This window comes from Mytilus californianus, unplaced genomic scaffold, assembly GCF_021869535.1.
Source record: "Mytilus californianus isolate M0D057914Y unplaced genomic scaffold, xbMytCali1.0.p SCAF_3, whole genome shotgun sequence".
Classification (NCBI taxonomy): Eukaryota; Metazoa; Mollusca; class Bivalvia; order Mytilida; family Mytilidae; genus Mytilus; species Mytilus californianus.
Window position 1 is genome coordinate 25,517,927 of NW_026262679.1, and position 24,678 is coordinate 25,542,604.

At 32.4% G+C, this 24,678-nt stretch overlaps 1 protein-coding gene across 1 annotated transcript; it reads right to left on the minus strand.

Moving 5' to 3' along the window:
- Positions 1-355: 355 nt before the first annotated feature.
- On the minus strand, positions 356-15,451 carry LOC127734212 (uncharacterized). The gene is made up of 4 exons (XM_052243966.1): positions 15,392-15,451; positions 5,359-5,437; positions 2,844-3,530; positions 356-1,855 (listed from the first exon to the last, which is right to left on the minus strand). Exons 2-4 carry the CDS (start codon positions 5,390-5,392, stop codon positions 1,569-1,571), a joined length of 1,008 nt encoding a protein of 335 aa, XP_052099926.1. The 5' UTR covers positions 5,393-5,437; positions 15,392-15,451; the 3' UTR covers positions 356-1,568.
- Positions 15,452-24,678: the final 9,227 nt, after the last annotated feature.

A 24,678-nucleotide genomic window follows, 5' to 3' on the forward strand; every position in this document is an offset into this window, starting at 1 on the left:
TGTCGTTACTGAATCATTTTATAAATCATTGTACTGAATTTCATTTACTTCTGTTTTAATGAGGTGTTAAAATATATTTCGTGGAATCAGAATTCATTTTTAAGTTATACCTTTTTAAGATCAATAAATTGATATTTTCTTAATGCAACATTTGCAATGCATTTAAGATGGGGAAGACTTTCTAAGTTGCAAAACCTGTGTCTGATCCTTTTGTAATAGTCTTAGACAATGAATAAAATTGAGAATGGAAATGAGGAATGTGTCAAAGAGACAACATCCCGACCAAAGAGCAGAAAACAGCCCAAGGCCACCAATGGGTCTTGAAAACATCGGGAAAATCGCGCACCCGAATTTAGTGAAAATAGACGTCACGCTAAATCCCAAAACATAGAAATGAACTAAATATAAAAAAAGCATACAAGACTAACAAAGGCCAGAGGCTTCTGACTTGAGACAGGCGCAAAAATGCGGCGGTATTAAACATGTTTTGTGAGATCTCAACCCTCCCCTATACCCCTAGCCAATGAAGAATAATCGAACACACGGCAATACGCACAGTAAAATCCAGCTCAAAAGAAGTCCGAGTCCGAGGTCAGAATAGGTAACAGAATAAACTAAGCAAAATGACAATGGTACATAAATTAACAAAGGACTACTAGCAGTTACTGTCATGCGAGTTCAGACTTCAATTAAACTGATTGAAAGATCATGTCTTCATCATATGAAAATCAAGCACAATCCCTCCTGTTAGGGGTTTAGTATCATACCATTATAAAATATATGAGAATAACATAACCCGTTTCATGCCAACAACTGGCTTTAGAATAAATGTGTTTATTTCCGATGCAAAATCCTATGAGCGAATCAATATTAATTCCAAAATATGCCATCTTTGATGACCTGACAACAGTATCGTAACTATATCCTTTCTAAATAAGTCTGTTTAAAGGTTTGGTTAGCTTTTAAGGTGAATGACGAAATTTTTTGTGCTTTGTATAGAATATTACCATAAAAAATGGATGTAAAAAATGTTTAAAATAATAGAGTTGTAGAGTTGTATTTTAGGTCTTCCATGGTGAATCTTTATTTACGACAATCAAATCTTGAACTGATGGTGGCAGCTTTTTGTATACAATACTGAAATTGTTTTATTAACATCCGACACATCAACGAACATCAGCTTAAAAAAATATCAAAATCTAATTTAAAAGTGCGTTGTCCAAATTAAGTGGAATAAAATGTTTATGCTTGCTGTTAAGACCTTGTCAAAAAATATAGCATATTTCAGTTACTTAAATTAAGACTGACTGGCTATGAACAATTTGAAAAGATTTCGTTCTTTAGGAATGACTCTCATAATTGTAGTCGTCTTATCGATACAGCATTGTCACTGTAGCGAAAAAAATGTCAGATATCTCGCCATTATGAAGGTCTTTTTTGTCTTCCATTTTAACCATTTTCAGATATAAACAGAAAAATATGAGAAAATGTAGCTTCGGTCTTAAAAACAATAACATTTAAGGCTTGTAACATATGCATTTAGTTTGGTGTAAAACCATGTATTATTTCTATTTCCATTTAAACAAGTAATTGTCTCCTGCACCTGTTCCCTTCCAAGAAGTTATACTACTATCATACAGTGTACACTGTGAACATCCTGACGCTGATGGCGCGTACCTATAATACCAGCAGCTTTGGTGTCTCAGACATGATACAGCGCAACGAAGCTTGGTACATTTCGGATTTGTTGATATCATATTTAAAGTACTGAGTTGAATATTTGTTTCCATCATAAAATAACCAGCTTCTGTTTCAGTTCTTTGTACTGCCAGTGGTGTTGAACAGTCGGGAATGTCTGAATTGAAACAAAAGCATACACTGTTAAAAGATCTTTTGTAGTTCTTTTTGTGAGATTTTGAGGAGATTTTGCGAATACCTTAGAACATGGTTCATAAAAACGATTCAAAGAATCTTGCTTACTTTATTCCTATGGGAAATAAATGTATAATGTAAAGTAATGTTTCTTTCTAGTCAGATTGAAATGTAGTCTTAGGACTAGACTAAGTATTTTGCAACGTTTAATTGATTTCAGTCAGTTTTATTCAAGACTAAGTTTTTCTACAACAAAGTACCTAATAGAGAAACAGGTATAACAAGGTCACTTCCTGGTCCCTTGAATTTCACAACTATTACAAATATTCCAAATAACATCAATTAGACATTTGCGTGACACTGGTCTGTCAAAAGTCAATAATATGATAAAAATATAAAAAATATTAAACCAAAAAACCAAACCCTAAGGTGAATTCAAAAAGGGGAAGTCCATAAAAACAGTCAAAATCAAACGTTATCAACCATTGGAACGAATGGAAAACAACAATCATAAACCTGGTTTTGTACAGGCATTTTCCGAAGAAATGGTGGGTTAAACCTGGTTTTATGGTTATCTAAACCTCCCACTTGTATGACAGTTGTTTGATATTTGAATAGTCTATTACTTTTTTTTTATTTTTGGTCTTCAAACTTCTTAAAGACTACTAATATTGTATCATCCTGTAATCCACGATTTTTTCTATGTTACAGGTTGTTCTATACAAAGATATTTGGGTGACTTATATATATATTTTTTTTAAAGGATGATGCTAATATGAGATTTAAAAGAAACGAGCTAAAGTGGTGTTTTTTGTCAATTGTAAAATATTTATGATGTACCATTGACGATATTGGAACTAGAAATATTTTACCATCTCACCTCATTAATCAATCTGTGGGAATAACATAAATAGTAGACGCTACAAAATTTATCTTAAAAGTCATAATTTTTAAGACACTATAAAACTTACTATTTACCCAACTCCCAGCCTTGCAAGATGGTTCTGAATCACTTTGCGATGGTTTTTTTACATTACTGTAAAATCCAACACATGCAACTCTGCCTTGTAAATTAGGTTTTTGTTGATCAAACATACCACCAACACGCAAAATGCCAGGAATAACAAAGTCAACATTGTCAAGATAATTGTTATTATGTTCTATTTTTTCTCCATTGAAATTGATGATCATTTTACCATTGCTTATGTCTATTCCGAAAGTTATAAAATGCCAAGCATTTGGTGGAATCTGCTGTGTTGATGGTGGTGATATTTCAGATTTGGTATTAAGAATTCTTTCCATGTGAATATATCCTCCAGAGATATATAAAGCAAGTTCTCTTAATTGCTGTGTTGAATCGTTTGGTTTATAGTGCAACAATGCTCCAGTGTCAACGGTTGGTCTCACCATCATCGAAAATGAATAATCTTTGTCGGAATCAACAGTCGCATCAACTACCAAGTCAACAGGAGTCAGTCCATCAAGTTCGACAACTGGGTTAGGATAATCTGGGGGTTGACCTCCAAATATTCGTCCACACTGACCAGTATCTACAGGGTCTGTCGAGGGTGCCTGAACTTCGGTTGTATATGTACTGTTGTCAAGTGGCCACAGACGATTTGGGGAGCTTGCAAAGACAATATGTGCTGTACTTATCACTAGAAAGTTAATGTAAAAAAATAAAATAACTTATGTATATTTATCATTTAGTTGCAAGTGCGTTTACGAAACGCGCGTCTGGCGTAGGTACAAAATTTAAATCCTGGTATTTATGGTGAGTTTTATTTTTAATCTTATTTGTTTTTATGTTGCTTTATACAGTTCTACATACGTACCAATGGATATATGTTAGTGCAAAAATCTGAACTATCTAAGGTTTTTTTTAATAAACAGAGATGACACAAGGTGCACCGCGAAAACAAAAAAAGATTGGACAATACAAATTTACGCAACCGCTACTAGATATATCAGGAAACTTCAAGGCAAACAGGTAAGAATACTGTATCTATTATGCGGCAAAGTCGTATTGCTTCTAGTTTGAATCAAGTAAAATAAAACAAAAGCATACAGTGAATATCTAAGTATTTACATAAGGAGAAATTCCACTATCTATCTGGAAATGTTAAATAATAAACGGTTATTTGTGTTATGATAACAAGCTTACACAAATCCAGATTTGTTATTATTCTGCATTATTCAAAAAGTTATCTGAGTTCAATATAATCTAAGATATGAAACAAATAAAATGTTGGCGTAAAGTTGTCAGACCACCACCTCAAAATCCCTATATAATCAACCATTTTTTCAATTTTCACAGCTTTCTAAACATTTTACCTTATAAAGTTTAACTTCATAGAAACCAGGTATAATCTGAATTATACATGAATAACCCTTCTTTATTCTAATTTTCATGTTTAAAGTCTTGATATGAAACCCGACCGTTCGGAAGTCAACTGCAACTAAAAATAACCCTTGGTTTCAGGACATCTTAAATAAGTATACTATAGAGCGCATAAATCCACATTATTTAATACAAAATCATAAGTAGATTAGGACTCAAAATGGTTTACATATATTTCTCTTCTTTCACCAAAAGTTTCATTTCTCCAAATTTGTTTGTTAGTTTAGTAAACAATGACACCAAAAGCACTATTTTTTGGCAGAAAAGGGCTATTTTTACATATGTTCTCAATTGGAGTGGGCTAAATGGCGGTCTGCCTCTTAAATGTCAAACGTCTAAGAATAATCATCATTGATTTGACTGATGTCTTATCTTAATGTTTGAATTGCATAATATTATCGTAAAAGGTAGAACAAGAGTGAGCCAGGATATGTGTTTGGCTTCTCCCCCAATTCTCAATTTTACATTCAAATTGCTTCGAAAGCCAGTAAAGTCTGCATATTAGTATAAACAGCTATAAAATTAAGGCAATCCTTAAACCTACCGGTACTATTATATAGTTAATAAATTGGAATAAGTTTTCCTATGTCACTCCGTCTTTGTTGTCATGTCCTCCTTAAACCCAAACTCAAAACAATGCTCCGCTGCTTCTGTTAAATAATAATTTTCCATGTCCCTAAGCTTTCTCGCACTTCACTATTCAATGCTAAAAGTGATGTTAGGCTAATTCTGTTCCATATTAAAGTTATATATTGTTATCCCTCAGTGATTTGTTTGGTTTCCCCAATCCAAATTAAACACGATGTTCCGTCGCTTTTTTTCTGTCTTAAAAGTTATATAATGTTTTCCAAATACCTCCGCTTCTTGCCATCCTCAACCCCAAACTAAACAATGATGTCTCACTTTTGTTATATAGCTCTTCAACTGGTACTTATACATCCCTCGGATTTCAAGTGTTTGGCTTTGAACGTTCCTGATGAAGGTAAATCCAGAAAAGCGCTTCGGACGCATGAAATTATTAAACGTGTTGTTTTCAATTTTTGTTCCGTCCAAAATTTCGTATAAAGATAGAATAGCAATCTTACCTCCAACAGCAATTATTAGTTGTACACCTTCCATTATACTGTGTTTTGACAACTTGGTTAAAAGACCGCAGTTAGTAGCCTAAAGATTAAAATGAATAATTAAGTATTCTAAGAGATGTGCCATTGCGTCATACTCTTGTTAAGTTAGATAAGTTTGATCAGAAGGTTTTATTGCTATTAACCAGATGTAATTAAAACCCCAGATTTTACTCATTAAAGAAGTATACCAACCTGTTGATACTAATTGTTCCAAGATGTTGAGCTAATGTAAATGTTACGTTATGTAAGTTTTACAGCCTATACGTATCATTCCAAATTAAAATACCACTAGGTAAATAACAGATCGTATAGCAAAATTTTACGGCTATTAGACATACAGCAAAGGTTCAATTATATGTTTAATTTTCACGAAGAATGCATTTTTTTTTACAAATGTTTATAAAACTGTGTGTGGACACATAGAAATAAAGAGATGTGGTATGTGTTATGCGATTGTAATTATTATGATTATTTGTCTTGGTCTTATTTTATGTGTTTGTGGCCTTATACGATGGGTTATAGTTGTTTACAAAATAATGTCATAATTGTATAGTTTAGAAATCACTGGAACAATCATAGATACTGATGGAATGATACTTTCTATTTGACTAACATAATAATTCCGGAATGATCTACGATGCATAATTTAAACTTCTACAATATTCTAAAAGTTTCCCTTCTACATTTTTCTACAGTTTTCTAGGAGTTTTCCTTCTAAAGTGTTATAGAAGTTTCCGTGAGTACTATATTTATACACACACCAAAGTTATACTTACAGACAGACATTATTATACTTGTATTCTCAGGAGATCTCTGGAGTTGTTGGATTGCCACTTTTATTTACGAACAACATCACACTTGATTGTGAACGTATTGGATATATATATTTAATTGGATTCCGTACAGTTAAGAGGAGAATTTCTGATAAAGAAAAGACAAAGGCTCGGACATATATTTATAACAGTTAAGTTGAAGAAGAAAGCAACAGTAATGTACAGTCAAAATCAGAACATTTTGATGCAGCATAACATATACGTCTGGTTCCCAGATTTTGTGCAAAAACAGTTGAAAGATATATCCACAATAAGAGAAAATTGCTAAAAATTTGAAATGGCCAAAGCCTTATTGGACTACAATGCTGCAAAGTGTTTTAGAGGGCAAGGCCGCTGAAATTTACTTTCGACAGAAAAAAGTTCTGATTATGACACTGTAAAACAGGAAGTTTTGAAAGCTTATGAGTTAGTGCCAGAATCATATAGACAGAAATTTTGGTCTTATAAAAAGTTTAATTCACAAATCTATGTTGAATTTACTTGGGAAAAGGGAGATCTCTTTGATAAATGGCTTACGTCAAAGAAAATAGATAACAATTTTGATAATATAAGACAATTGATGTTATTAGAAGAGTTCAAGCAGTGTGTTCATTTAGACTGAAAAAACACATTTAGATGACAAAACTGTTGAGACAATACAAGATGCAGCTGTTATTTCCGATAATTACCCTTTCACATAAAAGAAGTTTCAAAGGTAAAATTTTTAATACTTCGAGCGGAAATTACAAATGTCAAAGTACTGAGCGAACTGATAGTAAGCATGTTGCACAAAATAAGAGTCAGTCCAGTAATAATATGTCTAGTCCAAAATTTTATCCTTTTGAGAAGAGGTCACTGACTTGTGCTTATTGTAAGAAAAATGGTCACCTGATGGCTAATTATTTTAGACTCCAGTAGAAGAATGAAAGAGATAATAAACCCAAGTCTACCCAGCAAACACACGACGTACTCCCGACGTCGGTTAATGGTCGTCTGAACGTCATGTCTTGAGTTTACGTCGTACCAACGTTGTGGGAACGTAAAAAACCCAACTTTGGATGCAGACGTACAGACGACGTTATAAAATTACGTCGAATTTACGTAAATTTAGTACCCTGTCAGGACGTAACATTTTATTACGTTGTGACAACGTGCTTATAACTGTCATAATCCGACGAAACATTTTGTTACGTCGTATCAACATTATAACGTAGTGAACAAACCCTGTGAATACCAGTGACACATTTAAATCTGGTTTTATGGGACGAATTTTGTGGGTATGAGTCTTCCTGGATGTATCATTCACCTTCACTAGAATATATTCACGATTTTTTCTATTTTCAAAATATCCCCTTTTTTCCCGCACAGACATAATTTGCACCAAAATGTCCAAGAAAATATTACAAATCCAATTTTAATGTTCTTATATATATATTTTATATGAATATTTATTGTTTAATATATAATTAAAGTTTGGTCATCATTTATTATTTTAATTTCATAATAGTTTTTTTACGATTGGTTATAATAGTGTAGCCTGGGATCCTGGCCAACTGCTTGACTTATCGACGAAGTATTAGATTGGGTCAGGATGCCAGGCTATTAATAGTGGAACGTTCAGCAGTATTCGGGTTTTACCGCTGCATACTATGAAAAGTCTAAGCATGCGCACTTTCAACGCTTGATTTTTAAAAACAGTGATAAAACTTGCAATGAAATTTAGCTCGATTCAGATTCCAGAACAAAGAAAAAGGTAATATAATAATTGCACATTACGCCAAAAAGGTTCTCCATGATAAAAACAAGAATAATTGAAGAAAATAAAACATCTGTTGCCGTGTTGGGCGCCTCTTTCAAGTCTGTTGTCCGTGACCGTGTTGAAATATGATACTTCTTCTTTACTGTCAATATATTGCACTGATACAAGATATTTTAGCCAAAATTTGTGTTATTTGAATCCATTTTTCAAATTGCTCGATTTACTTGTGTTGTTTTTTAAGATATATGCAATTAACTAGGGTGCACAGCCACAGGCACTTGTTTTCTATCCATGACAAGAACTACCATCCCTTTATATTAAGGCTGCAAGTGTCTTTTGCACTGTTTTTTTTTTTGATAATGTTGGGGAACAATAAAAGTCTGATCAATATCACAAATGTGAAGCTAGACATCTGGGAAATTACAAACTCGGCCCATTACAAACTCTGCCGATTACAAACTCGGCACATTACAAACTTGGCATATTACAAACTCGGCCTATTAATGATAATACTACATGTATCACTGGGGGTCATCCTGAACATGCATGAAATATTTGCCACTGGACGTTTAGCAACCAACAATCAAACAATGTGTCACTGGGTCTGACATGGGAATAGACAATTGTGCCAATAAAGACGATCGTAGATAGGCGTCACAGAAAAAAAAATTAAGATAGCCTTCCAAGACGTCATAATTATTTGGGACTAGGTCGTCGTAAGAAGGCGTCACAGAAAAAAATTAAAATAGCCTTCATGATTATTTAGACTAGGATCCAGTCGGGAAAAATTGGTTAAAATTTTCCTGTTTTCAGGGTAAAACCCAGTTTACTGGTGTTAAAAAAACAGTATAAAGGGGCGTCTTTTTTGCTGTTCAATTTATGGTATGAAATCTACATGTTTATCAATGACGAGCTATAATCAACTCTCACTAAATATGTGATCAGAAACAATGTCATAATCAATCATAAAACTTATGAATTTTGGAATGCATGTTAATTTGTCACTTACCTAGTTCTCCCAAAGAATTGTTGGACTGACACGCATGTAAACAGACGGAAGAATATAGAAGATAATTGAATGTATTTATAATTTTTTCTCCAGAGTCTTGTATAAAAATCCACAGATCCAATGTGTCTGAGGTTGAGGAATGCATTGCAGTAACACTTAAGCATGCACCAGCTAGCTCAAAAAGCTGGACCTAGTTATAAAAAGGCAAACATCAGTTGGTCAGCTCTTTTTATGCCCTCCTTCACTGAGTGATATAGTTTTACTCTTGTACTGTACGTACATATATTGAACTCAAAATTGGTTTCTATTCTCTAACTTTAGTTTGCCTGAACGACTTGTTATGAAATTTATACACAATGCTTATTATCATAATACGCAGAGTTTGAATTTGGAGAGCATCTGTTTTACTGTTCTTTAGTTATGTCCTTTAATAACATCATTTGTGGCTCATGGACACATTCTTCTTTTATTAATTTTATTCATCAAATTATAATTTGTTGATTTTATAGATTGCGTTCATTGGCATATGATATAAGGTCTTGCTGTATTGATGTAAATTTTAAATTTATTAAGGTAAAATCCTATGAATATCTTTAATTAATTGATAAATGACAATTTTGAGAAAGCAAACTTCTTTTTTTAATTTGGATTCATTATTATTTGTAGAATAACTACTGGTTGTTCAAGAAAATACTATGTCCCCCCAGGGAAGTCTCTTTTTTAAATTTTATGTGGGGGTGGTTGTATTTTAAATACCAAAATGCAAAGGGAGTGTTGTTCTAATTATTATTTAATTCTGTCGGTGCTGGGTGTTAAAAAAAGGGCCGTCCCTGGGGGGCGGACATAGTATTTTCTGGAACAGCCATAATTTCATTAACACATGTTCAATTTAACAACAAATTTATTTTTTAAATAAGAACAAAGGTTAACCAAAAGTTATAAATTATTATATACTGTTGAAATTATGTTAAAAATTTCTAACAAACATTATCAAAATGTGTATAATTGGCAAAGATACAAACATCTCAGTTACAACACAACATAATTATGAATCTGCAAGATTTATTATACGACCAGCAATAGAAAACATATTGATTATGTTTACACACAGGATATTTTTTAAGAACTGCTGTAATTCATAAGTTGGGATCAACTTTTTTTTATTGTATTTTATAATTTATGATTATTTTTTTTTTCAGAGAACTGAAACCAACACAAGACCAGCTGATCAAAGGGCAGAAAACCAAAATTTGGAATGACATGTATACAACCAACACAAGACTAAAATTTGGAATAAAAATTTAAAAAATTCAGAAACATATTATTATTTTTTTATTGGTTCATGTAGCTAAGAAAAAAGAAGTCTTAACTTTTGGATAGGTCTATCAGTTGGTCAATGGAAAAAAGCAATAGTTAGTTTGATTGAATTTCGGGTATTTTCTTCATTTGGGATATTTTTAGAAGTGTGTATAAGTTGTGTAGAATATATATTTGTAAATTAGACAGTCAGCTTTTGGGCCTTTTTCCAAACTTTTTTCCTAGCTTGTCATTGTGTAGTGAATCCAGCTGAATGAATCTACAGTAAATATTAAGGTATATGTGGTAGTTTGTTATATTTCTGAATAATTCATTAACAAAAAGTAAAATCACAAAAATACTGAACTCCGAGGAAAATTCAATCGGAAAGTCCCTAATCACATGGCAAAATCAAATGACAAAACACATCAAACGAATGGACAACAACTGTCATATTCCTGACTTGGTACAGGCATTTTCAAATGTAGAAAATGGTGGATTGAACCTGGTTTTATAGCGCTAAACCTCTCACTAAATGTTTTCCTTGGTCAAAGTGAAATCTACATTCTACATTCTAGAATTTCCACCATCATAGTGAAATCTATATTCTAGAACACTGAAACCCTAAACATTCAGAAGTTGCAGCATGTACCAAGATGTCATGTTGAAGGCTGTACAGTTACCTTTAATTGCTAACATCATCAATATTTGATTTTAGGATAGAGGGTTGTCTCATTGGCCATCATGCAAAATCTCCTTTTTCGAATAGTATTATGTGTTAAACTTTTTAAAGAAAAGTTGCTTTTGTTAAATGGAAATGTGTAAATCTTGTACTTCAGTATTGCAAAAGTTAAAAACTAAGACTTTAACCTTAAACAACTGTGTGAAACATGAATTGGACAAAACTACAGGTTTAATGTAAAACATAATGCAAAGTTTTTGGGAAAACGAGATATGTATACATTTGACATTGAAACCTGGCAAAAAGGTAAAAAAACAAAAACTTTTGGGACTATATTATACACAGCTGACAGTTTGGAAATAGAGTACATATCAACATTGTGTCCTTCTTTCCTACATAGACAAGTTTACAACTTAAAACAGGTCAAATGAATAAAATATAGACCCTGTTTACTTCTTTAATGGAATTATATTGCTCCTATCAATCAAATGAGGACAAGGGACATTTACAGTTGTGTTGCAACGTTGTTACAACGTCTTATGATGGAAATAAATTACGTCACAAATTACGTTGTGCCAACGTTGTGTGGATAGTTGTCAGCACGTGCCTTGGAGTCCACAAAATTACGTTGTACCAACGTAATTTTACTACGTTGTCACAACGATAGTATTACGTTGTCACAACGTAATGTCAACGTTGGATTGTTTACTGGGCTAGCGCTTGTACGACACCCCTTGATACCAATAAGTTGGAATGTCCTGCAAGACACGCTTTTAAGTCCAGTTTTTGTGATTACATGGAGGATTATAAACCTTTTATGTCTGATGGGTTTGTTTCTTTTGTTGATAATACTACTCCTCGGTCCATTTAGATTTTACGGGACACTGGACCTTCTCAGACTTTGTTATTAGAAGGTGTGCTGCCTTTGTCCGAGGTTTAGGGTGTTTCATTATTGCTAGGAAATGATCTTGCTGAACCAATTGTTACCAGTAAACCGGTGGTGAATGTGAAATCATCTGAAGATGATGCTGAACTGTATCCAGCTTGTGTTGTTACTAGAGCGATGGCAAGAAAACAACAGAATGAGGATTTACAAGAAGACCAGTATGATTATATGGACCTTTCTGATACTTTCCTTTGCGACATTGATGGTTCCTATGGCTCAGAAAATGTGTACATCCACTCGCTTTCCTGTGACTATTCTGTTAAGGAATATCAAGACACCAACTATTGTCAAAGCTCTTATCGAATTATTCACGTTAGTAGGACTTCCTAAGTCTTTACAGTTCGACAAGGGTTTTTGAGTTTGTTTTTGGTCATACTGTAAGTTGACCTTTTAAATTGATTACTGAAAAATGGCTTACTGAACACAGTGACTTTAATCTGCTAGACTATGTATCAAGATTTAAAGGAAAATTGTATACTGTTTGTCAAATTGCTCAGAGCAATTTAAAAAATGTTCAGAATAAGGTGAAAATATGGTATGATAAAGATACGAGGGACACAGTTTTTGAACCTGGTGATAAAGTAATTGTATTTTTGCCCGACCCTAGGCATCCTTTACAGGCTAAATACTGTGTTCCTTATACAATAGAGAGTAAAATCAATGATTTGAGTTATTTGTAAAAACTCCCGGTGGGCGCTAACAAAATAGAGTGTGTCACATTAATATGTTAAAACCATATTTTGAGCGTACTAATGAAGGTGAGAGCAAACCAGTTGCCACTTTAGCCATGGTTAAATTGGAGAACGATCATGACAGACCAGATACAATTGAACCACGTTTAATTCTAAGACTATGGAGCAAACAGTTAGTTGAAAAATTTTGATCGCAGAGAAAATTAAAATGAAAACTTTAGTATTTTCTTTTAAAAATCTTTTTTCCAGATGTGCCAAACAAAACCACTGTTGTTTGTCATGATGTTGCAATCATAGGTTTGAACGTTGTTTTTAATTTAGACTTGTATATATATCAACGCAATCATAGGTTTGAACGTTGTTTTAAAATTAGACTTGTTTGTATATATATATATATATATAAGTCTGAAAATTACACCCAACAGTGTTAGAATTAGACTTTTATGCGGACAAATTTTTGTCCCTCAACGGGATATATATATAAACAAGTCTAAATTGAAAACAACGTTCAAACCTACGATTGCGTTGGATAAAAACCGCAATTTTTATACGTGTGCATGCAAAACAAATTTCTTGTTACAGGGGTCTAAATACAGCACAAACAACATTTTCCAAAAGACCAAAAAAAGTGAAAAAAGTATATTTTAACAAAACGCATTTAACTAACAGGTCGAACAACAAATGTTCTTAAACCCTGCTGACTGCCATTGGCGATTGCCAAATAAACGGATCACCAATGTAATAAATGGATTTTAGTTAAAAATTTAATACTAATCAGAAAACAATAAACTTGCGGAAAAGATGGTATACCGCAAACAAATTAGTGCAAAGGTTTTTGTATACCATATCCCGATTTCGACAATTAATGTCTCTTCAGTGATGTTAGGAATCGAAACGGTATTTGGAAAGCCTTACAATTTACCTCAATTTAGGATAGACTCTTGAATTTTGAGGAGTCAAAATTGGATGAACGGATCATATAAACCCGAAGGCAAATATAATGCAAGCCCAAACAAAAAAATATAAACAAGTCTAAATTGAAAACAACGTTCAAACCTATGATTGCGTTGGATAAAAAACGCAATTTTTATACGTGTGCATGCAAAACAAATTTCTTGTTAGAGGGGTCTAAATACATCACAAACAACATTTTCCAAAAGACCAAACAAGTGGAAAAAGTATATATTAACAAAACGCATTTGACTAACAGGTCGAACAACAAATGTTCTTAAACCCTGCTGACTGCCATTGGCGATTGCCAAATAAACGGATCACCGATGTAATAAATGAATCTTAATTATAAATTTAATACTAAACAGAAAACAATAAACTTGCGGAAAAGGTGGTATACCGCAAACAAAAGGTGCAAAGGTTTTTGTACACCATATCCGGATTTCGACAATTTATGTCTCTTCAGTGATGTTAGGAATCGAAACGGTATTTGGAAAGCCATACATATATATATACCATATTTATATGTATACTGTTCTTAAAAAGCTCTCGCTACACTCAAACTTTTTTTAAGGGGGGACGTGTTATGAGATTGTAATTATTATGATTATTTATCTTGGTCTTATTTGTTTTGTGTGGCCTTATAAGATGGATAATAGTTGTTTACAAATAATGTTATAATTGTAAAGTTTAGAAATCACTGGAACAATCATAGATACTGATGGAATGATTAGAATTTTCTATTTGACTTACATAATAATTCCGGAATGATCTACGATGCATAATTTAAACTTCTACTTATTCGTTTAAATAAAGTAATCAATCATTTTTGTACACACTATTGGTTAAAATGAAAATAATACTTTATTAATCCCGTGCGTTCGAAGCGCTTTCTGGATTATTTCACTCAGGAACGATCAACACCAAGAATCTGAACGCCAGACAGGTATGTATAAGACCTAAACACGTGAAGATCTATATGACAAAAAGAGACCTTAAACATAGCCAAATTAATTTACGGTGAACCTTCCCTATCTATAACCGATGGCCAGAATTGAAATTAAGCAAGTTGCAAGAATTCCAAAGTAGATTTTCTCATATCTCTTAATCTTAAAATTTGTGCAAACTGAAATAATAATATAATAACTTCATTTGAAAGTACAAAAACAATACAATATTTATCATAAAGGCCAAGAAGGTTACGATGTCATATAGCTTTTACCATGAAATTAAGATTGTTTAAATTCAAATACTATTAAGACTGACAATAACTATTTTAATTTTATATTCACTAGAACAAGACAAAATCAAACTATTTTCGGAATTCAAAACTGATACATATCAAGAACGTTTTTACCAATGGATATCATCCTCGATTGAAAAAAATCTCGAAACGAAATGAGTCTTAAACACGTTGCAGAAACTCACATCACACTGCAAGATATAGACGGTCCCAAACACGTTTGTGTGGAAATATTTGTTAGATGCCGATAAAGATACAGCTATGTATATGAAGACTTGAAGTAAAAATGGCGACACATAATTGGAATAAACCCAGCAAATGCCAGACGATAAACACTAAAATAGAATTTACATTGTCATTATCAAATTCAAAATTTGGATAATGATATGGTACATAAATATGTTTTATATAAATTGCAAGGAAATGATGTATAAATATACAGGAAAAATAATTCGGAAGGACTCTACAAACCTAAAAGAGAAATTGTAAAGTGGCACGCATACGATCAGTTATTCTCAAGAATTTTCGCAATAACTCAGGATATTTGCACTTTTATCGACTTTATGGATGATAAGATACAATTAAAAAAAGTTTGATGACTTACCTACACTTTAGAATCTTTTGTTTTTTTAATTAACTATCGCAGTAATTTCATGTTTACCTTCAGAACCTCAAGAATATTATGAAACTGTAAAGTTAAAATCATTTTATACTATCTCTGAATTAAAAATTGATCTTTGTTTCATTTAACCGGATCCACAAGTCTTTCAAGTTTTACTGTATTGTCTCTGCAAAAAAAAAACGGATTGAAAAGCAGGGAAGTCATTAATTCCGATCTCATTACTGAGTTCGTCTGGTTTTTTTAATTTTTGAGTTTATCGTTATTAGTTTTTTGGAATTTACTATCAGATCAATCGTTATAGAGTATAAAGAGACAAGATTTTCATGGATGTTTGTGATAAAGAAAAGTTTTGTTTTATCGAATTGAGGTGTGTCTTTCTTCTAAAGAAAATATGTTGTCATTTAAAATTCCACTTCAACATTAATGTTTGTACCTTAGACTATTTTTATTACATCATCAGGAAAACAAAGCTCATTTCTGAGTGGGCCATGGGATATCACTTAAATTTCAAAATTGGATTTTCTATCTAAAATTAGTATCGACAGAATGTTCCTTCTGATTTTATGAATTACCCTGGTTGAATTCTAATCAACAGAACTGACTTAAAATTACAATCATTGAAATGTAATCTATTTGTTTGTTTTCCATTTAAATTTTGGTTTATTCGTTTATAGGTATAGAAACATGTTAAAACTACTATTATCCGAATAATTAAAGTGTTTGCTAATACAATCCCATTCAATTAAGAAACATCTATTTAAGTTATTTTATTGGCATTTGAGGATAAAAATTTAATAAATGTAGGCATTCCACGAAAACACTCTCACCCCAAATGGGTAAATTGTTTTGCCACTCAGCTGGAGATTATAACTAGAGCCTAATGTATACTTTTATACTTTAATATGTTCTCTCTCTCTTAACATCCGCACTGAAAAACTTCAAGATTTCGATGTTGCTACTGCGATCAGTTACAAGAAAACCTAAATTGGGTGCTTTGTAACCAATTTTAATATTTTATACACATGTTTCTTCAGTCCAAGGGAAAACTCAGCGCTGTAGGAATGTCATCTTGTTTGTCCGGTCGGCATCACAGATTTTACTAAAAAAAATCCTAGTGCGTCGAATTAAAGCAATGATAAGACGACAGCAGTCCGTTTGACCGAAACAGGTTCAATATATCTGATACTAGTAGCTTAGCTTCTTTGGACTTTGTCAACATTGTTCGCAACGTTACTATTGTACAGGGTAATATCCATAGCTTAACAGTCCTTGCATGTGACTTTAAGGACGGAATCAGTTCAAGAAATTGTTGTCCAAAATGAAATGAAAATGTTGTTTTTGTCTTAAATACGATACAATTGTTTTCCGATGTTCAGAATTAAATCCAATTAGTTAAAAACACACCGAGTAAAATAACACGGGGAAATGACATGTACTCTAAATGGACCTAAACGGGATGTATGGCGGATTGTAAGCTATGCATTTATCACAACAACAACAAAAAAATCCGGATCATACAGGGTGTTATCATCGTAATGGGGAAAAACTAAAATAGACAAGTGATCAGTTCATATAATAACTATGATTTATCCTATGCACAAGGTAAACAAAATAAAAACAGACGACAAACAGATCAGTTAACAGGAGATTGCAAACATTTTGACTTGTGAGGCTGTCTTCATATATGGCATCTCTGGAAAAATATAAAGAAGCAATTATTACCGTTACACTGCATATTCTGATAAGGAAATGACGTTTCTTTTGCTTAGTACACAGAAAACAGAAACACACATATGTCAACACCCAAGTAGGATTACATTCAGCTAAATTGGTCTCATCAATACAGAAAGTTATGCATGTACATAAAGATAGGGTAGATCACAATTGTTTAATAACAATATCCTTGAAATTCTAATGATTTCACTCTCGTGGAATTTCCGGGCTACCAGTTATAACAACTGGACAATAGATCTTGTGTCGTATTCCTACTCTTCCGGAGCAAATGTGTTTCATTTCGCGTTATATAGGGAATATATTGTCAAACTACTTTTATTTTATATTTTTTTGTTCGAATATACAGTCTTTGTTTGTCTATGCACCTGTTTTGTTTGTGTTGTTTTGTTAATTTTTCCCAGGATTCGGTACCTTCGATTTTATACCTGTAGCTTTAAGTAAAGGCTTCAAGGCCTACAGAAAAAACCTAAGTTAAACATCGAATATTTATCTTTGATTCTGTGTTAATCTGTGTTAGAGATTCCGTTGTGTATTGTTCATTTACATATTGACATTTAATGAAGATGCATAAAATGAACAATCAAGATGAGGAAATCTTTATTTGTTAACTAAAACATTCTACACACACGATAAAAATTTTCTTTTAGTTATTGATAAATAAATGGTGACAGATTTCTCAAATCACCATTTTAATATTAACATTTATCCGTACTTTATTTCTTGTGTATTTGAAATGCAATATTAACAAATATTTTCCGATTGAATTAAGGTTATAGGTCAAAACAATACTTGTTCGTTTTTTAAACCTCAAAATACGTCCAAATCAATCAATGCAGTTTGAAAAAGACCTTTAGAAGCTTATAATATGGTAGAAAGTTCAGAAATACACCTTCATCTTGTTAACAAATTTTGAAAAAAATGGTGGAGGAAGCTGTGAATCGAAACCGTCAATTAAAGTAGAGATTGAGATTCAAGTATAAATTGACTCTGGTTACGAGCTAAAACATGTTCGACCCGTTCATTTTGTTGAAGTGCCTGTCCCAAGTATATAAATATGCAAATTAATTTGCCACTGGACGTTAAGCAGCTATCCATCATCATCATCATCATCATCATCATCATCATCATCATCATCATCATCATCATCATCATCATCATCATCATCATCATCTTCCTGAAAAAGTTTACGAGCGTATTTTATAATTTGACCCTTTCTTCGTATTTTTATTATTGGTAAAATCTCTCATACATGTGTAAGACGAATTTTGTGCAAATGCAGAAAATAGAAAGAATGGTAAAGATAAACTAGGTTCAAAAGATTGTGAAGACATTGTGTTTGAATAGAAAAGCAAAGGATATTGCTATCGTTTATTAGAAAACAGGAGTTGGTTTGATATTTGCACGAAGATTGCCGGTGCAATTTACTATAATTATATAACAAATATTATTTTTTTTTTTTTAATAAATCTAGACATTTATGTTTTTTCAGCAACCATCAACAACCACGGAATAGAGTTTCCCTATTTGCTTATAACCAGGTACGGTTGGTACGTAACTCAACAGTTAGTGTTGTCTTGGAGGTATCATTTAATGCACGAGATTAATTTATTCATCATTATAAAATTGAAGAAATCAAGTTGCATATCAGCAAAATCTAGCTTAACTTTTTATTTTATAGCGATTTCACCGTTTCTAGAACACTTTTTCATGATTCTATATACGATTATTTAGTTAGTGCACAAGTGCATGAATCAAACAGATCTTACACGAACTGAGTTGAGATGGTCTATACATTCTGAATATAGATTTGTGTTTCTCTTTGTTAAATGAAGTGTTTTTGTTTTTATTATAGTGGTTGTCGATGTCACATTCTTGGTTGATCCTGTCCTTCCTTTTGGTTAGGTTGATAGTAGAGTGCCCAGTCAACGAATTTGGGCGATTTGGGTTAACGGAATAACATACAGCTGTATTTTATATCATTGGAAAGAGGAGAACAAGCCTCATCGAAATATCGATGTCGTCGTTATCTACCCCCCCCCCCCCCCCCCCCTTTCTCCCTTTACATATATGCGTTTAGAGCAAAATAAATTCAAATGATTTAAAGGCTTATAACTATAGTTTCTATATTCAGGACTAATTTGATATTTCTGTTGCAAAATAGGACTGAAGATTGACATTTGTACTTATAAGGGGCACATTCACTATTTTCATTCAGCTCTTAAATAACAGTTAACTTGACCTTTTAACATTTCCAAATTTGGAATTTTTACGTAAGAATCGATACAATTGTTATCTAGAAATATGTTTTAGATATTAAAATTGATAAGTTTCCCTCCCAAAATTTTATTGTTTCCGTCTTTAGATAGAAGGTGTTCGTAACGATTTTCTGGGTAAATATCCAATTTTCTTTTGGTAAGTCTGGAAGCACATACAATTGTACTTTGTTCCAAAACTAGTGTAATATTAACGCATAATGAGTTCAATTAGCAGGTCTGAGTACATCTTTGTTCTATAGAAGTGAGAAATACTGCAAACGGTGAGAAAGGGGAGGGTGTGTTTTATGAAAATAACTATGACAATAAGAAACAGGTTAATCGCTCCGTCTATACTTATATAACTAATTGAGAACAAATTCGCTGTACAATTAACATGAAGTTAAAGATTATCTACAAAAAGAGGGTTATGTACAGCTTGATATATTCTACAAACACTTGTAAACAACATAGAAAAATTGTCGAAGCTAGCAGTAGCTATTACGTTTCATTGTCTACTGTTAGTTTGAAATATAAAAATAAGGAGATTAAGTATGATTTCCAATAAGACAACTATCCACCAAAGTTCAAATAAAGTGGATGTAAGTAATTATAGGCAACCGTACGGCCTTTTACAATGAGAAAAACCCATACCGCATAGTCGGTATAAAAGGCCCCTACATTGAAAATATTAAACATGTTTTTGAGGTTCAACCCTCCCCTAACCTGGGACAGTGGTGTAACAGCACAACATAAAAATAAACTATTAACATCAGTTGCAAAAGGCTTAAATCATCAGATCGATACAAAGCAGAGCAGAAAAACATCAAACATAAACACAGACCGGACGTGGCAGGGTATTTATCCATCCCTCATCCCTAACAACAACAAAAAAACCACTAAGTACAGATCTGAGAGTACTGGCAGTTACTGACAGCTAGCTCAAAGCAGATAACAACTAAAAAATCATGCATCTAAGACTAAAATATCAACCAGTACACATCAAACATACAATGTATTTAGTGTTAAGACATCATTAACAGTCAGAGAAAAACATGACTTTGTACAATGCCAAAATCGACAGATTGTAGTACCGTTAAAGTGCTATGTGTGTAACAAAATTCTATTTTTATTTACTGACAACAAAATCAATATTTATACCAATAAAAACAGTATTCAAAGATCTTATTACAGTGTTGAATTGGTAACCTTTTAGACTAAGTTTATTTAAAGGATTGATAAGTTTACCCTGATCGTATATGAATTTCTGGCTCGGTAAACAACATCACCGTAAAATTTAAGATGTTGTATTCCGTCTGAAATAAGGTTTTTAAAGGTACAGCCAAACTTGCAAACCAAATCTTTGTATCTATGGAAGAATTTAGTAAAGGTTTTAAGGAATTTGTGGTAAAGCAATCCCTGGCTTAATAATTTACCAGTAATTCATAGATTACGCTCATTGAAATCCAAAACGTCACCGGTCAGGTCTAAGGTCCGTGAGCTAATTTCAGTTTTCAGTTATTTTTTTTAAACTTGCATTCGATGCAAGTCGCAGAATGCGAGGCATAGAAAATACAATATAATAGAAAACACTGATATCACTTCCTAGTTTTTACGGTAATGATGTTTATAGTCATACTTATCTCATATTATTGATGATATCCTTTCACTAGCATTGAGCAAGGGGACGTCCATTTGATTTTCTGGAGTAGGAGGATTTTGAAAGTGATTACTAATTACTTGGCCTGGTATGAACGGAAAATAAATGACTTTGCACAAGACAATATTAAATGTTAATGTATATAATGCAAAATAAAATGCAGGATAGTTGAGGATACAAATGTGTTCAAAAGGGAAAATAAACTTGCGCCAGGAAAGTCGGTGAAAAAATAAGCATGCGTATCAAAAAGTAAAATCACAAAAATACTGAAAATTCAAAAAGGAAAGCCCCTAATCGAATGGCAAAAATCAAAAGCTCAAACACATCAAACGAATGGATAACAACTGTCATATTCCTGTGACTTGGTACAGGCATTTTCTTATGTAGAAAATGGTGGATTGAACTTGGTTTTATAGCTAGCTAAACCTCTCACTTGTATGACAGTCGGATCAAATTCCATTATATTGACAACGACGCGTAAACAAAAATAGACACAATAGGTAAAAATGTCAAAAATAGGGGTACAACAGTCAACATTGTGTTATCATCTTAATCACTTTAAAAACAAACAAATATAACAAAGAAGCACAAAAAGGCATACATCAAATTTAACATCCTCATTTTGCTTTTTTATTATACGATTTTATTTATCTATGTAAAATCCACCAATAAAGGATGGAAGGTTTTAAGTTCTGGCATAGATCGCGTGTTTGACGTCACACAGGTAGATATAAAATAATTTTGTCGTTCAAAGTATGCCGGGATACTTAAGTACAGAGTCACGTCAAATGGATATCACAAAAAAACAGACTTAACAGTAAAAGAAATATTAATAAAATAAAATAATTTTGTCGTTCAAAGTATGACGGGATACATAAGAACAGAGTCACGTCAAATGGATATTAATAACGACAAATAAAAGAATACTATAACACGTTATTAAGATGATAAACAAAGTCAGTACGCAGAATCTATACTTCAAGACCATCGTGTATTATTTGTGAAGTTAATACGGAATATTTATCAACAAGGTCTTGGTACCTTCCGATGAACTGTTTTAGAAAAAGGACGAGACGTTCATTTTGGTGTAGAAGCAGCTTTACATGAGCTTCAATTAGTAATAGATAAACCGAATCTTTACATACCCCTGGTTCATCAACTTTCTGCTCAGACACTGATGACGTTTTACAAAGTCTGAGTAGGAGCTGCAAGCTCTTGAATACCGAGTAAGTTGAGAAATGTATATCCAATATGCAGGTGAAGTTGGTATTTTGCTACTAAGGTGGGGGAAATTGATAATTTCAAAATTAAAATCGTCTCGTTTGTCAACAGAGGGAAATAAATGGTCATCCCGGAAAAAATTTTCCTACCGCATACAGAATAACCCCGCCACATTCTGTATGCTTCTGTCCAAAATCAGGAACCTGTAATTCAGTGGTTGCTGTCTGTTATATTTGTTTTTGTTGTTGCTGTTGTTGTTGTCATAAATGAGACTGTAAGGTTTTTTTTCGTGATGTTTTCGACCTAAATCACCCTCGGTGTGATGACAACAAAAATGTACCAACGTTCGTGACATAAATTATACACCAGCAGGCACAAATGCATTAATTTCAAAGCTGAATATGCATGTTCAATCTATCTAACATGTTTCCAATTGAAAAATTTGGTATTTCTTTTCTCTGTGAAAATAATACTTTTATAAAAGATCGGTAGTTTCAAATTATACAATCAGCTATAAAATGCCCCGACAAGACAAATTGAGAAAGCAAGGCCATTTATAGCAGACTTGATGTGCCAGATTCCGGGTGTGAAAAGAAACCGACCAATTTGATTCTTATACTAAAATAATAACAAAAAAGTCTTTTCCTCAATAAAAAGTTTAAAGTTTTAAAAAACCGACACAAAACAAATTCCTCAGAACAAAATAACAACCTACAAAATTAACTGGCCATTTAAAACAAATAAATTGTATGAATGGATGGATAAATGAATGAATACTTTATTGCAGAAAGCATTATGTATGCTATAGCAGCGAAAACATATTTACAACATGACAAATGATAAACAACAGAGACCAATACATAAAAAGCATAATAAGAAAACAAATAACATTAAGTAACAATATGTGAACCACACAACAAGCAAAAATGAATATGTATTGAGTGAAAACTGTCTTTGTTTATGACCTTAAAGTGTACGCAACAAAATGATTAATAGCACGAGATAATCCGTGCTTAATCAATGCAATCATGTAGACTTGTTTTGTGTTTTTAATTGCTAGTTTCTTCAAAACGACTTGTATTTCACACATGAAATTTAGCAAACACAAGCACTGTGCTTAGATTAACTAATTAGAGGACTTTTTGGACATTGGGCACCCTACTATTGACGCCTTGTTGATTTAGGCTTTCGCTTTTTGTGTTGTGTTTTATAAACAGGTAGTATTTACCAGTTTATGGCATGGTTTTCAATGGCCAATCATCTCAATTTTTTCTAAATACTCATATTTTTTTTCATTTTCTAATTGACCAAGTTTCTTCTTTGTTTGAATTGACATTTTGTTATATTGATTCGATGTATCATTAAATTCACATGAAAACTGCTAAAGTTAGATATAAATCACGAAAACTGAGTTTCAGCTTAATGTGTAATGAATGGAAATGTTTCTGAGAAGCGTCTCAAAAAATGTTACAATAAATAATGTTTACAATTTGTTATGTGATTTTGTATTTTAAAGACAGATCTCGTCCTCCATTAAATCAAGCTAAAAAAAGGTAAAAACAATTGTCGGTTCAATAGTCTCTTAATTGTAATTGCAAAGTAAGCTAGATACAACTAAAATGAATTTTCTTTGTACAAATTATATGGATTTCTTTCTTATATTCTTTGATTGGAACTGTAGTAATTATGTTTTACTTCGTTAACACAGTTTTACTGGTTCGTTATTTTTTAATTCCCACATTATCATGTCGTTGCAAACAAAAGAAAATATTGTTTCCCTTCTTTGAAATTAGATAATGAGCGATAATCATTCAACGGTCTAGATATAGGCGATAAGAAGTCAGTGCCTCGTTAAAGATTCATTACTGTTAATTATATAGCAGAGGTTGTTAGCGATTTTTTCCGTAAATTTTTGTATTTTTCCTTTTCAATACTGACCTTCCCAGATGACTGAATATTTCAAAATAACATCCCCATTTACACTAATCATAACATATGTTTTTCAGTCAGTTGCTACATTAAATTGTAAGTTCTATAAAAAGACGTTTGTGAATATACACATACTTATGTTTCTTGTTTCCGTATATTGTCTTTCATTCTACATCTTTTTTCATTGAAAATGTAGAGTTTGCGGATATTTTCTAGATTTGCTGAGAGACGACAAAATGGCATGTGATTAAAGCTACGAATAGGCATGTGATAATAACCGGATGCATTTGATAAAATATCCACATTTCCCAACTAAAACCATTTCATAAAATATGAATTTACGTAAATTTAAGACTATTTTCAAATTGTAAAAATTATAAGTTATTTACTTTATGTATATAGAAATGGTTTTTACTCTTTGTTTTCAGCCACTGCTCTAACTATGAATAGTTCAAGTCTCATACTTTACATAC

What these genes read in the sequence shown, in the direction of transcription:
- LOC127734212 (XM_052243966.1), bottom strand. Translation starts at nt 5,392, where the DNA reads ATGGAAGGTGTACAACTAATAATTGCTGTTGGAG. An exon ending in ACTAATAATTGCTGTTGGAG is followed by an intron (nt 3,531 to 5,358) that starts GTAAGATTGCTA and finishes TTAACTTTCTAG; the next exon opens with TGATAAGTACAGCACATATT. An exon ending in GGCTGGGAGTTGGGTAAATA is followed by an intron (nt 1,856 to 2,843) that starts GTAAGTTTTATA and finishes GTTTCAATTCAG; the next exon opens with ACATTCCCGACTGTTCAACA.